The sequence below is a fragment of the Eleutherodactylus coqui genome, chromosome 7 (genome assembly GCF_035609145.1).
Source record: "Eleutherodactylus coqui strain aEleCoq1 chromosome 7, aEleCoq1.hap1, whole genome shotgun sequence".
Classification (NCBI taxonomy): Eukaryota; Metazoa; Chordata; class Amphibia; order Anura; family Eleutherodactylidae; genus Eleutherodactylus; species Eleutherodactylus coqui.
This window is the reverse complement of record NC_089843.1, coordinates 52,304,940-52,320,179: the sequence shown is the minus strand read 5'-3', so window position 1 is coordinate 52,320,179 and position 15,240 is coordinate 52,304,940. Positions and strand designations below refer to the sequence as shown.

Genomic DNA, 15,240 nt, shown 5'->3' with positions numbered 1-15,240 from the left:
TCTGTCAGCCAGTGGTCCGCTTTAAAGGGGATGTATCATCTACTGTTTTTATGTTTTGTTTTTACTAAATAAAACCAGATAGTGAAGCATGTTCTATTTCTCCAATCCATTTTTATTTTTTTTGTTTGACGGGGTTTTTTTTATTATGTTGTCTGCACATGACTACAGAGGCGGCCATCTTGCCTTTGCAAGCCCTTTAGAGATATGCTTTACAGCAAAATTCACGGGCCATAGACACAATGGGCAGGAGGAAAGCCATTGACTTCCATGGGAAAGTATTCTGAGCATGCCCTTTGGCTTTTGCCAAGGGGGAGGAGGTGAGCTGTGACCATCACCTATCCTGAAGAGCAGATTCTGTGTTCTCTATAAATGTGTCACCTTTCATTGTAATCCTATCGGTCATGATAATCAGGTAACTGCTGGAAAGTTTTCCCATAAAACAGGACGTGTCAGGCCTATTAAACTTCGTTGTCAGTGTGAAAACCGACGGACATTATGATTTTTTTTTGGACAGACCACGACGTCGAAAATTAACACAGCATCTACAAGATGCCCTTTATAAAGTGGTTCGGGGGAAACAGTTTAAAATGGCCATCCATGCAAGTCAAGGACGAGACAGGTCCACCGGAGTGGGGGGGGGGGGGGGGGTAGTTGATGAATTCCATATGCTCCATTAAGGGTGCTTGTAGTGACACATCCGAGTTAACGAGGAGGTTAAAGTTTATCACCACCTGCCTACATCTAGCTCGATGGGCTTCCCTGGATGCTTGACCCTAAAGCTTTGCCCATAAGTAGTGTTTCCACAGATTAGGACATCCCTTGTGGTCTATGTAGAAGCAGCATGTTGCATTAAAAACACACAGTACTTCACAGTAAATAAACCGCAACATACTGTACCTTCATTTTCCTAAGTCTAGACTTGTTATCGTGGCACCACGCCAGGCAGGTCATGGTTTCCTGTCTTTCCAGGGATTCTTCTACTTCTTTTGCAGTCAGGAACATTTCTATATTTACTAGATCCTACAAGAACAAGAAAAGAAAACATCAGTCATTTTAATACAGCGTGTAATTGGCTCCTAGTAATTAGTGGGTTTGGCCTCGTCAGCCACACCACTACTAACGAGTTCATCTTTTCTTGGAACTCTGCAATGTGCTCTTAGTTATTCCTACTGGAAACCAATGAAGAAATTGACAACTGGGCGTGATCGTTTCCCTTGTCAAAGAGGTGTGTACACAGTCGACAAGGATTGGACAGTGTCAGACTGAGGACACACCCACCAGTGGACACACCCAGTTTGTTGTACCTCATAGAAATTTAAGAGAGGAACTGCAGAAGGTAGAGTTTTAAGGAAAGATGGCGCCAGCGCGGTTATATTATGGCAAATGCATTACTCCATCTACTAAATGGACGTGGCAGGGGAGTAGACCGCTCCTTCCATCCCACACAATTGAAGGGGTTGTACCAGGATCAGGATTTATTCTCTATCCACAGGGTACGGAATAATTTGAAGATCAAAAGGGGGTCCAGTGTTCCCGACTTCTTCACTGTGAGGAAACTGAACGGACAGCTGGTTGTGCAACCGTGCCGACACTTCAGTCACTTTCAATGGGACTGCCGGGGATAGCCGAGAGGCATGCGCTTGGGTATTTGTCAGCCCCACTACAGCACTCCATTCATTCTGACGTTACTGGGGGTGAAGCAATGCTGCAGTGACAGGTAGAGGAGGTCATAGGACCTCAGTTTTCAGGATTGTTGGGGGTCAAACCCCACGATCATCGATGTGGATAGGGGAGGACTTAGGATTCTGGTACAACCTCTTTAACATATCATATATCCAAAAAACAGGTGATCGATGGAGATCCGACTGCTGGGACCCCTACTGATCATAAGAAGGGTGGTCCCAAGTTTCCCCAAGTAAGTGAGGTCAAGCACACACATTGGTGCTCCATTCATTATACAGCACTCGGCCATCTCCAGTAGTCCCAAAAAAGTGCAACTAGTAATTATGACCACACCATTCATTTGGGGACACGTGGAATCTCAATTCGTGTAAACGCAGCAGTCAGACCCCACCAATCTGCTACTGTTCACCCATCCTGTATGACCTGGTAGGTAAGTTAGTTGTGTTGGACAAGCTCTATAAACTATATACACCTCTGCCACATATCTTTGGTTTTCTACTTTTTCCAAATTAGATTTGTTTTTACATTTTCAACTTATTATAAAAAGTGTCCTATTGCAAAATACAATACCAAGAACATTGCTGTAACGCCACCCCGGCAGGAGTACTTTGTAGTGCTTCACAATGGCCATTCAGCTACTTAGAATTTGCCTATGGCCAGCATGAAAGTAGCAATAAAAATCAGAGAAATAACGAGAAAATTAGTACATTTGAAGGTTTCTATCTTTTTTCTGACAGTCTCCCGTTTCAGGTGTGCCGGTAAATGTACTGGGGAGTTTTTGTTTTTCGGAGGAATGTGACAACAGATACGCGGTGACCTTTAGAGACTCTCTTGGGCATTGCCAGCTATTCATTGTGCCCACTCTCTGTCAAAAGATCCAACTGGCAGAGGCACATACAAGTGGGTTTTCTATCAAAAAGAAAGGATTAACCTTTGCCTATCCAATTGATTTTTTCCGACTTGCCCAAATAAATCCTAATGTTTTTACGAAAAAGGTTTAAAAAAAAAAAAAAGGATGTTTTTAAAAATATAAAGAATAAATACAATAAGTTATAAACCTCATTGTGTAATCAAAAGTTTAGGGGGAAAAAAAGAAAATTGGGGGAAAAAAAGGACTGGAATTGAATTTTTAAAATGGCAAGTACCAGGTTACACAGGATAGCTAAAGGTGAAAGAGCACAAGTCACTTTTTTGGGCGCAATTCAGGATTATTAATAAAAAGCATCATTGTATTTAGGAGGGTCTCTGGCAGATTCCAGATTCGTAGCCACCAAATCCAACTCCCAAACATGTTAGCAATGGGTTATTATCCTGGCCCGTACTGACGGAGTGCACTAGAGAAGAAGCTGAGCGAGACCAGTGCAGTTTCTGTGGAGTCTGCCCGGTTAGGAGCAGGGAACCCATTGAAAAATGTACAATTAACGTTTCCAACTGATATTGAAAAGTCCTTGCCATAGGCCGCCTGCAGAGAATTCTCGCAGCGGGATCCGACCCGTACTCCTGCAGTGACCGCTGCGGCTCACCTGCTCCCGGCGTCTCCCCTCTCTGCTATGTGCCAGCTGCCAGAGGTCAGACCACACAATCACCGATGTGGATAGGGGATGACTTGGGATTCTGGTACAACCTCTTTAACATATCATATATCCAAAACATAGGTGATAAGTAGCTGATCGATGGGGATCCGACTGTTGGGACCCCTACTGATCCCGAGTATGGTGGACCCAAGCGTCCCCATGCGCAGAGAAATAGAAATGCTGCAATTTGTTTTCCGCGCGTGTTTTCACGAATCATATAACAATACATTAATAGCAGTCATAGACTGGTAGATTTGGAAGGGACCTCCAGGGTCCAACCCCTTGCTAAATCATCCCGGACAGATGTCTGTCCAGCCTCTAGTTGAAGACTTCCATTGAAGGAGAACTCACCACCTCCCGTGGTAACCTGTTCCACTCATTGATCACTCTCACTGTATAATATCTAATCTGTGTCTCCCTTTCAGTTTCATCCCATTGCTTCTAGTCTTTCCTTGTGCAGAAACTAGGCGTCAGTGAGAATTGAACTCACGACCCCTGGTTTACCAGACCAGTGCTCTAACCCCTGAGCTATGAAGATGCTCATGGAGGACATCCTGTAGTTTCTACAATGTAGAAACCATACTGTAACAGCCAATACATAGAGCCCCAGGTCCAGGCTTTAAAGAGGTTTTCTGACTAATGAAAGGATATTGCTATTAACGGATCATCCATAAATCACCTCTACATTTTATCTTGTAACATGTATGGGTTTAACCTCCGTGTCCAGTTTGAGTCTTCTTCTCTTAGTATTTTAACGCCATTGGTTCCTTGAAATAACTGGACATGTGCAGTGACTAATATGCTATGTGGTAATCAGCCTGAAACGCGTGAGCAGAGTCATTTTTTTGGTCCTGTGTTCTGATAGAATTTGGCCATCTTGGAAATCAAGGCGTTGTTACGGATACGGGACTTTTTCCATTTAGATGTTTTTGAGTCTTTGCATCCCTAGTTGCGAAAGGAGCTGGAATTTCCACTGTGTGTATCCTAAAGTATATAGTTTCATCATTTACCTCTATTATGAAATCCCACGGCTTCTTGATGATGATTTACAACAATAAAGGGATGGAAATCATGTGGTTTCCATTTCTGCTTGCCTGTCAACTCAGCCTCGATGCAAGAAGCAAAGTGCGCCCTCCACCTTCTGCAAGGCCACAGCAGAGGCCATGTGCAGAAGGGACGTGCAACAGCTTGGCACCCCCCTTTCCATGTCCTCCCCCAAGGTCTGCATGTACGCTGCACCAGGCAGGGTAGAATAAACTAGACCGAGGGTAAGAGAGAGATGTGTGAACAGCATGATGGGATTTGTGATTTTCAGGGGTGCGCTGCTCAGCCTCTAGACCGCCCCCTAAAGTATTAGGAAGTTCAGAAATTTTCAAGTCAGTCACGGCCTGGAGATAAAAGGAAGGCCTTTGCACTTCATATAATTTTTGGGGTGATCAGAAAACCCCAAATGAATCACATGGCTGGGAGCTCGCTGTATTTACTGTTACAGTATGGTTTCAACATTGTAGCAACTGCGGGATCTTATCTACACAACTCATTTCCCAGCAAACTTTTCCAGTTCCCTTTATGTTGGCCAATTCTGGACTCCGTGCAAAAAAAGTCGAAGCATGTATGCCAATTGGCACTCGTTTGCTTCTGATAAGATGGGCTGAGAAGAGCTGCTTTGGGGACGAATGATCATTAGTACGACCATTTGTCTCCAAAGGCCCGCTGTTCACATGGGAGAATGTACAGCCGATCCTTGAAAATCAACAGACGAACAAGTGTTTGCTCATTCATCGGCTTGTTATTGGCCTGATTGTTGGGTGACCAAAAGTTTGAAGGCACATTAATGCTCGATAACTAGGCGGCGTAAAAAGGCCTTAAAGGGGTTGTCCCGCGCCGAAATGGTTTTTTGTTTTTTTTTCAATAGCCCCCCTGTTCGGCGCGAGACAAACCCGATGCAGGGGTTTAAAAAAAAAAAAAAAAAACGGATAGTACTTACCCGAATCCCCGCGCTCCGGTGACTTCTTACTTACAAAAAAAAAAAACGGATAGTACTTACCCGAATCCCCGCGCTCCGGTGACTTCTTACTTACCTTGCGAAGATGGCCGCCGGGATCTTCACCCACGGTGGACCGCAGGTCTTCTCCCATGGTGCACCGTGGGCTCTGTGCGTTCCATTGCCGATTCCAGCCTCCTGATTGGCTGGAATCGGCACACGTGACGGGGCGGAGCTACGAGGAGCAGCTCTCCGGCACGAGCGGCCCCATTCAGAAGGGAGAAGACCGGACTGCGCAAGCGCGTCTAATCGGGCGATTAGACGCTGAAATTAGACGGCTCCATGGAGACGAGGACGCTAGCAACGGAACAGGTAAGTGAATATCTTCCTTATGGCTCATAATTAATGCACGATGTACATTACAAAGTGCATTAATATGGCCATACAGAAGTGTATACCCCCACTTGCTTTCGCGGGACAACCCCTTTAAGTCAGATGCCACCTGCTAGAATAGGATTGGCCACAGGCTCTACAGGGAGATATCCACGTAGGCCGATCAGCTCATGGGTCGGTCTGGTCAGGCAGGGCTAGCGTCAGTACTTGGGCAGATGCCCAGACTCACTGCAGCTATTATGGTTGATTCAAGATGGAGCACGTACCACAGATCTCGCTCTTCCGCTGGCTCAGGGGGCAACTGCAGTTTGGCTGCGATGGGGGACCCTTTATTACAGATGGCAGACGGTGCTAGTGCCCACGTCGTCATCATCAGGCAGCTGCAGCGCCTCTTCTAATGTAATCATACCCTTTTGCTTCCTTTTAGGCGCGATAAAGAGCTGAACTGGTGCAGTTGTGCCCATCCCGGCCCAGGGAGGCGAGCAAGGAATGGATGATATGTCAAAGCACATCTTCAGTATCAGGTATTGCTTGTATTAGTACACTATAATTAGTAAATTTGGATCCGCCTACAACATGAGGCCAATTTTAGATTTTTTTTTCTAGGGCCATTTTACAAAAGGTCCCAACCGCCCCTGCCACCCCCTCGTGCCATTTCCTTACTCAGGCGTTGGCATACTGGTGCGCATACTCATGTGACAACTAAACTTCGCTCGTAGCAGAAGAGTTACTGAACGTCAGCTGAAAACTAACACTTTTTCCAAATTTTGACTTTAACGCAGCAAGGTTTCATTTCTCAGTGACACAATGAAGCCGACTGGGAGGAACAATCTCTACGGTTCCTGCGCTCAGTATCAGTCCCCCTCCTAAAAAAGTTCAAGCCAATAAACCAATATAAAAGAGCAGCTGTTCAAAGGGAAGAAAATAACTGCAGACAGGAAACATCACGCCACTCACCCCAGCTTGGCAAACGGCTCGAATTCCAGAAATAAAGGGGTAAAAAGAAGTGCAAAGCCGAAGCAATAACCCATAATACACAGGGGGAGTCATTGCCTGCAGATGCTTCACTGCTCCCAAACTTGTAGACTTGTCACAAATCCAGTGCTAGTCATTAAGAGGGGAGCTGCTGAGCTCGGGGGGCCGGGGGTGGTGGAGGCACCAGGCAACAAAAGAACACAAGTCATCTAAACTTCTCATTGTAGACCGGGGTGGACAAATTGTAGGTCCCGGGGCCACATTCTACAACTCCACTCATTCAAGAGTTATTTAACCCTTTAGAAGGATAAAATCAGATATTGAAAAATTATTTCTAATGTGATTTTTTTTTGTATATACATTTATTGGGTTTTTTTTCCCCTTCATTTTTTTTTACAATTTTCCTAGAAGGAGTTCAGAAAAAAACTTTCAAAAACTTGGGTGCTGCATTTCTTCATTATGCAGCGTTTTGACTGAGCCAGTCTTTTACAAGCCCACATCACGGCCAGCATGAACCCGGGATAGAGATAAACAGTGCCCTCTGTGTAACACTGCGGCGTTTCAGAATAAAACACATTTTGAAGTTTGCCGAACTCGGGAACGAAGCTTTAAATCCAATGAGGCAGGCTGTGCGGAGCTCTTCCCACCTGTAGACTGACCGTCCTCTACCTATACACAAGTAGGGAGAGAAGCGGTTGGTCAACATGCTCTGGGCAGAGATAGCCTGGCACAGCACGTCTCCTTGACTTGAGAGTTCCATTCCCGAGTCAATCAGGCAAACTTCACAATGCCCATACACATAGATAGTGCGTATCTGTCCTGGGTTCATGTTGCCCATGATCTGGGCAGCATTAACCTGTTGACAGGTTCCCTTAAAAGTATACCCGCCTTTCATATGACATTTTCAGACTAAGCTGCCATGTGGGTATACATGAAAAGCAGCAGTATATCTGGCCATTATACAACTTCTTCCCTAGATTATCAGTTAGCTCCAGCAGCATCTGTGTGAGGTTCTCGCTTTTCTCCTCCCCTCCGCTTTCAATAGACTTCCATGGTCAGTATGAGTCATCGTCCTTCACTTCCTGTGTCCTGTCTTGTTATTTCTGTTACTAGAGACAGATTTTACTTGACAACAGGCAGTGGACAGCAAATTAGAAGATTGAAGAGGGACCCCTAGTGGCCAACACTTTATAGGGATTTTTCAGCACAAAATCATGACCCCGAGACCCAAGGACACACATCAGTCTGAAACTGGTCTTAGACCCATAAAGAGACAATGCCTGTATTGCCCAAAACAGGCAGAATACAGGTAGCCATGGACAGAGATCTGCACTCTGCTTACAGCCCAGAACTGGATTTCCGCCAGCCGACCGGTTGTACACTAGTAGAAGTTGAAAAGTGTTGCACCCAGACATAGTTCCAGAAAATATATGAAACTTGGATCAGAGTCACTCCATATGAAGGGTACTGAATAATTAAAAATTAGATGACGTAGGTGCATTAGTATTCCCATTTTTGGCCCCTTTGTTATGCAAAATGATACATTGTTTTAGTTTATAAAAGTGGTAAAGTGCGTTCTGTAAGAATGTCCTTTATTGGCCACAGATTATCGGTGACCAACTACGCCACATTGTAGAGTTTGAGTTCCGTACACCCAAACATCTGACTTTGAGAGAGGTTGGATAATTGGCATATTTGAAATAAGAGCATAACGTCGTGAAATCTTCTGAAGGACTGGCCATAGTCCGATGTCAGTAAAGAGAGTAGTTACTCTGTGGATACAGGAAGGCTCCAGTACTTACAGATCAGGTACGGGTCCACAAAGGAGGACCCAACAGTGGTTGGAGTCAGAGTCACCCCATGAACAATTATAAACCAATTGCCTGAGGCTGGGTTGCTTTCTTGGACTAACCTTGTGTACTGCTATACGCAACTGGTGACATGAATGCAGAACAGTTGTGTTTAGTGCCAATTCTAGCTGGGGCAAAGTAACAATCATCAACGTATCTGTGGGCGTTTCGGAAAAATGTCCCACACTACTGTGATTTCAGAGTGCCATACAAGTCATCGGTTGAGGTGGGGGGCAATCTGTTATGAGAGCAGGAGTGAGTTGGTGGTTGTTGAAGGCAAAAGAACTGCCTGCCCGTATGTGGACAGACTGGCACACCTTTTTATCATACCATTTTGGATGGAGGTCAGGAAGGGTATAATGCCTGGCCACATACTGCAGCCATCACAAGACACACCTTGGAAGGTGTCACAAACAGAGTTGGGCCTGAGCTGTCCCCAAATGTATCCCCAATTGGGCATGTCTGGGGTGCCATAGGTAGACGCATGGCCACCCATCACAAACTGTACAACGACTGACAGCACGAGTCATGCAGGCACGAAGAGATCCCAACAAGATATCCGACACATTGATTCAATGCCTACAAGGATCCAAGAGAGTATTGTTGCCCATGGTCGGCACTTCTTACCGAAACCTCTACCGAATAGTAATAAACTCTGCCCAATTCATTCCAACTTGCTATCATGTACTCTGTGTATGACCCTACATATCTACCATGTTTAATGAAATTCCACCAATTCCTTCCGGGTGTGAAACTTTCAATTTCCACCAGTTGTCAGATTCCTCCTCCCATTATTCGAGAAGTATGACAGTATCACTTTATGCTGAACTCCCTAATGCAACGGTCTATAAAAGTGTAGATTTGGCCTTTGGTCTACATGTCGGTTAAGTAAACAATATGGCTGCCTCCACTATAAACCCCTCGGAGAGAGCCAGAGGTATAGATGAAGACGCTTTCAAATGCATTAAAAGCTGCCAGCTAAGAGGGAGCACATTTCTTGAAGAGAAGCACGGTGTCTTGAAGGAAGCGATGAACCTGATTTATTTTGAATTGGCATCCACAGAGATTATTTGGAACTGCATAAATATGTCATGCTGTGACGGTTCATTCTTCCAGGGAAGAGGCGAAGAAAAAAAAAGCAGGCTCCTCTGTGGGGAGCGGTGCGACTCGATGTACTGCAAACACAATAATCCAGTCCTGAGAATGTTTGTATTAACATAAAAATGAGCTTGTTCAGGCACATTTAAAGTGGATGCGTTTCCGAAGGCGCAAGACCGAAAACCTTACAATTGAAACATTTAATATATGACAGTTATCTGGAAGAGCCCCGGGCCGCACACAGGAGCCACGAGGATGTAGCACTAGAGAGAAGGTAGTGAACACCGTAAATGGCCATCGTGGTGTAATGTTCCACATGACTAGTAAATATGACATTATCACCCGATCAGGATTTTTATCTCTGATGAATTGGACATTGTGACACTAAACATGAATATACAGAGTCGAGTCACATTATTATGACCACCAGCTAGTATTCAGAGTAACCGCCGTGGGCCGCACAAACAGTAGACAGGCTGGGAGGGACTCAATTAGATTCTGGTAGGTTGTCTCCGGTATCTGGAGCCGTGCCGACTGCAGTGCTTCTCACAGTTGTTGGAGGGCGCGTGGGGGAAGATCCATAGAGTGAACATGATGATCGAGGTGGTCCAACAGATGCTCTATTGGGTTGAAGTCTGGGGAATTAAGAGGCCAGGGAAGTATTTGGGAGGTCTTGGTCATGCTCTTGCACAGGATTAAAGAAATTAACTTTCTAGTCATGTGACATTTTGCATTGTCTTGCTGGAAAATTCCATCTGCCCCAGGGAAGACAAAGAGGGTATTAGTGTAGTATGTCTCCACAGGAAGTATAGGTTAGCCGGGCTCACCTACAGGTAACGCCCAGGTCCCACCCAAAGCTGGCAAAAGCTCCTGATTGGCGGAGACATACCACACCAATACCACTGTTCTGTACAAGCTTGTGAAGATTTAGCATGGCCAACTGTAAAAAAGAAACACACATTTAAACAAGCTCTACATGAAATCTCTCCCTTGTCTGTAATGCCCTGTAGATTCTCTCTGCAGAGGCATGGAGGCTAAATATACATTAATCCATCAAGATTCAACTCTACTTTATCCCTCTGAAATTGAAAATGAAGCATGATTTTACATGAGTGGCACTACACCGGTCGGGAGGAGTGTCCGGATGCTTCCTTGCTGCAGTAATGCTGGCAGCTGAGTGTCTAGCCCTCCGCATCCCAACCGATGCTAGAGTGCCGGACCTCCGGTCGTGAGGAGTTTCTGGGAGCTTCCTGGCTGCAGTTATGCCGGAGTGTCAATCCTTCCAGTTCGGCACTGGTCGGGAGGAGTGTTCGGGAGCTTAATGCGGAAGCTGGGAGCTGCCTACTAGTACTGAGCAATACTAGGGTAGTATCTCTCCGCCAATCAGGAGCTTTTGCCAGCTTCAGGCATTACCTGTAGACGAGCCCAGCCAACCCATACTTCCAGTGGAGACATACTACACTAATATTGACAAAGAGTATGTAGGTATACGTGGTCTGCAAGGATGGATTCATAGCCAAATCTGTTCAGATTGCCTTCCACATGGAGAGTGGGTCCAGAGAAGGTCACGAAAAAATCCCACAGGCCTTAACACTGCCGCCATCAGCTCGTGTTCTTCCAACAATGGATGTAGGGTGTTTGTTCTTTGATATTTCTCACCTGACACACAAATATCAATTTCTACTTTGAAGGAGCAGTAAATGTGACTTACTGGAGAAGACAACCCTTTGCCAATCAGTGGTGGTCTAATTTGGATACTTCCGTGCAAATTAAAGCCTTTTTCTTCCGATGCATCATGGTGAGCATAGATGTAGTAACCATCCATCTGCTGCGGAATCCCATAGGCAGTAGCGTTCATGGAACGGTTTTAGACAGACATTTGGTAGCCCCCCGATTCATTTTTATGGTGAGCTGCTCTACTGTAGCGTATCGTCGGCCCTCACACACCTTCTGCATGTGATGCTCTGCAGTTTCCACATCAGTTATTCCCAATATTGCTATTATATTGCTGCATGTAAAGGGGTATTCTGTCAATGAGTGATAAGGTGTCAGGGGTCTCGCTACCAGGACCCTAACAATTATAAAAAAAAAAAAAAAGAAAAAAGGAGGCCAAGGGTCGAATTCTCACGGGAGTATTTTCTGTCCATATTTATTGTTGACCTAGTATGGGCCCACTGGATAAGATTTATGTGTTCAGATATGCGGTTTTTTGTTTTTTTTAAATACAATAATAATTTGTAGCAGGTCCTATTTTAGTTTGTATCTTGTGTAAAAAACTGCCTGTGAAAGTCTGGATGGAGAGAAGAAAAAAACAATCCAAAAAAAACACAGTGAAAATTGATAATACAAACGTATTCACATAGGTTTTTTTTGTGAAAAACACAGTGAATAGGGGTGCCACACGAATTAAAAAATGCCTTTTTCAAGGACCACAACTGCATCCACCCGTGTGAAGGAGTCTGTATTCCCCATTCTAGATTGAGCGCCAGCAGAGTCTGGGTGCAGACTGCCACCAATGACATCCTTATGACACGCCCACCCCGTACCATCTCTCTAACCCCTTAATGAGTGGCCTATTTTGCACCCTAATGACCAAGCCATCTTCTTCGTTTTTTCATCGTAGTCTTGAAAGAGCCAGCATTTTTCTATTTTTTTCATTACCATAGTTTGTTTTTTTTTATGGCACAAGTTTTATTTTTTTAGTGGCACTACTTTAATGTTTAGCAAAACTTTACAGTGATACCACAGTTATATAGTTTAAGATTTTTATTTAATTTTTTTTTTACTACTTTTAAGCCGCTTTCACACAGGCAACAAAATTGCGCGTTTCTTTCGCGATGCGACCGTGCTACAAGTTGCAGGTATGCTTTCCAACATGCTCTATACAGCCGGGATTCGTGGTTTTTGTAGCCTATGTTTGCCCATGGACTCCTCTGTGTTGCATCGCATGAAAATCCTACTATAAAAGCCCTAAAATAAACACTAGCTGCATTAAAAATTACTACATCACCTATCAGGCGCTGTCAGCTCCGGCGCACATGGAAGCCTGTGATTAGTTCATCGAGCGCTTGCTCCGATTGGTTCTCGAGAGCCATGGCTCTACCAATCACAGCCAGCGCTTCCTGGAGGCGGGGATTTTAAACCTCCAATCCAGGAAGGGATGCCTGAAGACTACAGAAAAGGGTCCTGGAGCTGCGCATAGGAGCTGACAGCGCCTGATGGGCGAGGTATTATTTTTTTTAATGCAGATAGCACTTATTTTGGGGTAGGGCTTATATTTTAAGCCCCTCCTCCCTGAAAATCTCGGAAAAAGAGTGCAACAAAGTCACGCGACTTTGTAGCATCATATGTGATTTTGCAGCGACACAAAATCGCGATATTCACCGCGAGAAAATGCAGAACACAAATGCGATATTGCTGTGATTTTCCTGCGACAATATGGCGGCGCTTATGTGAAAGTGGCCCTAAAAAAAAAAAAGGTAAAAACACTTTTTTATAGAGGAGAAATGCAATTTGTTTGGACTGTTACAAGCACAATAATATCCATTAGGGCCGCCGGCAGACGCCCGGGTTGGTTCCCACTGAGAGAATTCTCGCAGCGAGATGCGGACCCGCTCCCGGCGTCTCCGAAGCTCTGTGATGTGCCGGCTGCTGCCCAGCTGGCGCATGCGTGGAGCGGAGTCGGCGGCTCTTTACTGACATAAATTACCTGAAAGTGCTGCGGAATACGTTGGCGCTATACAAATAACAAGATTTCTTTTTATTAAAGCCCAGGACCAAGTACTGTGTATTTAGGATGTTAAAGGGGTAATCCCGTCACATATTAAAGGGGTAATCCCAGTACATATTAAAGGGGTAATCCCAGCACATATTAAAGGGGTAATCCCAGCACATATTAAAGAGGTAATCCCATCACACTGCTATTCTCCACTGCAGTCAATGGGCAGAACAACCTCTCAATCGGTAAGCAGGAGTCACTAGACTGTACCTCTTTATAGGTGTGGGTCCCACGTCTCTGACCCTCACCTATTAGGGCAAGGGCCCTTCTACTCAGGACTACTGTAGGTGCATCTGACAGTCATCCCCGGGATAAATCGCTTCTGTACTTTTACACAGGAGCAATCATTGCTAGTGAATGGAGGAGGAGCGGGCCGGAGATCGTTCTGGCACCAGCCTCTATAAACAGTAAACAGGAAGTCATTCCTAAAATCAACAACTGCCTGTTTAAATTGTCAATTGCGTATAAACTGGACAAAAGATAGCCAAATGAATCATCATTCACTCATTCGCTCAGTATGCACACATACTGAGCGGTCATCATTCAGATTCCCGTCATCCAGCAAGAGTCTGAAGGATGATCGACTTATTTAAAACCGCATCAGACTTTCTGCTGCCTATTCTGCCACGGATCCACGCACATGGATTAAACCCCGTCAATGGACAAAATGCACATGCCGAATTTCAGACATGGATCTGTGCAGAATCATGTTGGAAATTTCACACACAGATTCTGCCCATTGAGAGGGCTAAATCCCCATGTGGATCCATGGTAAAATGCACAGCAAATGCCTTACCGGCCCATCTGCACCTTCAGAAGTCTTCTCACTAGAGACAGAAATACATGGCCAGCACATGCCATAACGGTCTCTGATCTCTGATTCCCATTGAATGCCGGAACAGAAAAGTTTGTTTTCCCTTCGCAAACGAGGAAAAAAAAAAATCCATAAAAATGTAGATTTTTTAACTTTAGATAAAATCCTTTAATCAGTTTCCAAATTTGCCAGTAACGAGACGCCCTCTAATCACTATAGACATGGCTTCTTGTAAGGGACATTTCCATATAAGCGAGCGAGCTTTCATCTCGGTCACCTCCCCGTTGCCTTATCATGTGTATCTGTTTGAAATCCCCTAATAAAAAGTTTCCATTTCAGAACGAAAATTTATGCAAATTATTGGTGCACTTCCTTGATGGCGGCCATAGGGTTGGATGTGGATTATACCTAATTTAGAAGGTTCTGACTGATCAGTGCGAAATAAACCGCTGCTCCATTTACTTCATCACGCCCCTAATAGCATCCAATATAGGGGCTCATTTCATATACATGTGTCAAAGAGTTTATGTAAATTGATGTTCTTAAGGAATACCAATTAGAAGCATGATAACGAGCATGGTGAACCATAGTTAGAACATGTAAAGTTTGTTAACCCTTCAGTATGATCAGATCTAGACCTTTCAAAAACACCACTGTAGCGGATAACATTGAAAAAGTTCGTAATTGGAAAAACAGCTGAGAAGATGCAGTTGTTGTAGCGAGTCTCAAAGGAGCAATGGTCCATGGGAAAAAGTATGCAAATTGGCTCTCTTCAAGAAGAAAGTACCATGCTTTAGTGCCAAATATATGTAGCTAAAAAAGGTCATTCCACAAATCAAGTCCATATAAAAGATCCCAAAATGATACTAACTGCTATTTTAAACAACGTTGTACCATTTCCACTGGAAAATATACCATTGTGCTATTGTAGGTAGATTATAGGCAGGCCTACTTCTGTTTACTGCCTACATCTCCCAATATCCTTTCCATACATGCCAAGTGTCTTGCACTCCTCCAGCCAGTCTACATCACCCTCTGGCTGGTGCAAATATAGCCCCTAGTAAGTTCCCAGGTCAGTCCTTTCTTTACCT

General features: G+C 44.6%; 1 protein-coding gene and 1 non-coding gene across 2 annotated transcripts in view; both read right to left on the bottom strand.

The window, feature by feature from the left end:
- MAEA (macrophage erythroblast attacher, E3 ubiquitin ligase) overlaps nt 1–15,240 on the bottom strand; it is a 61,826-nt gene that overhangs the window by 15,938 nt on the left and 30,648 nt on the right. Inside the window, exon 4 of the mRNA XM_066573008.1 lies at nt 898–1,020. Coding sequence (XP_066429105.1) covers nt 898–1,020 — 123 coding nt within the window. The remainder of the gene's footprint in view (nt 1–897; nt 1,021–15,240) is intronic.
- Nucleotides 3,723–3,798, bottom strand: TRNAT-GGU (transfer RNA threonine (anticodon GGU)). Its single transcript has one exon. It is a non-coding gene; the product is annotated as a tRNA-Thr (tRNA).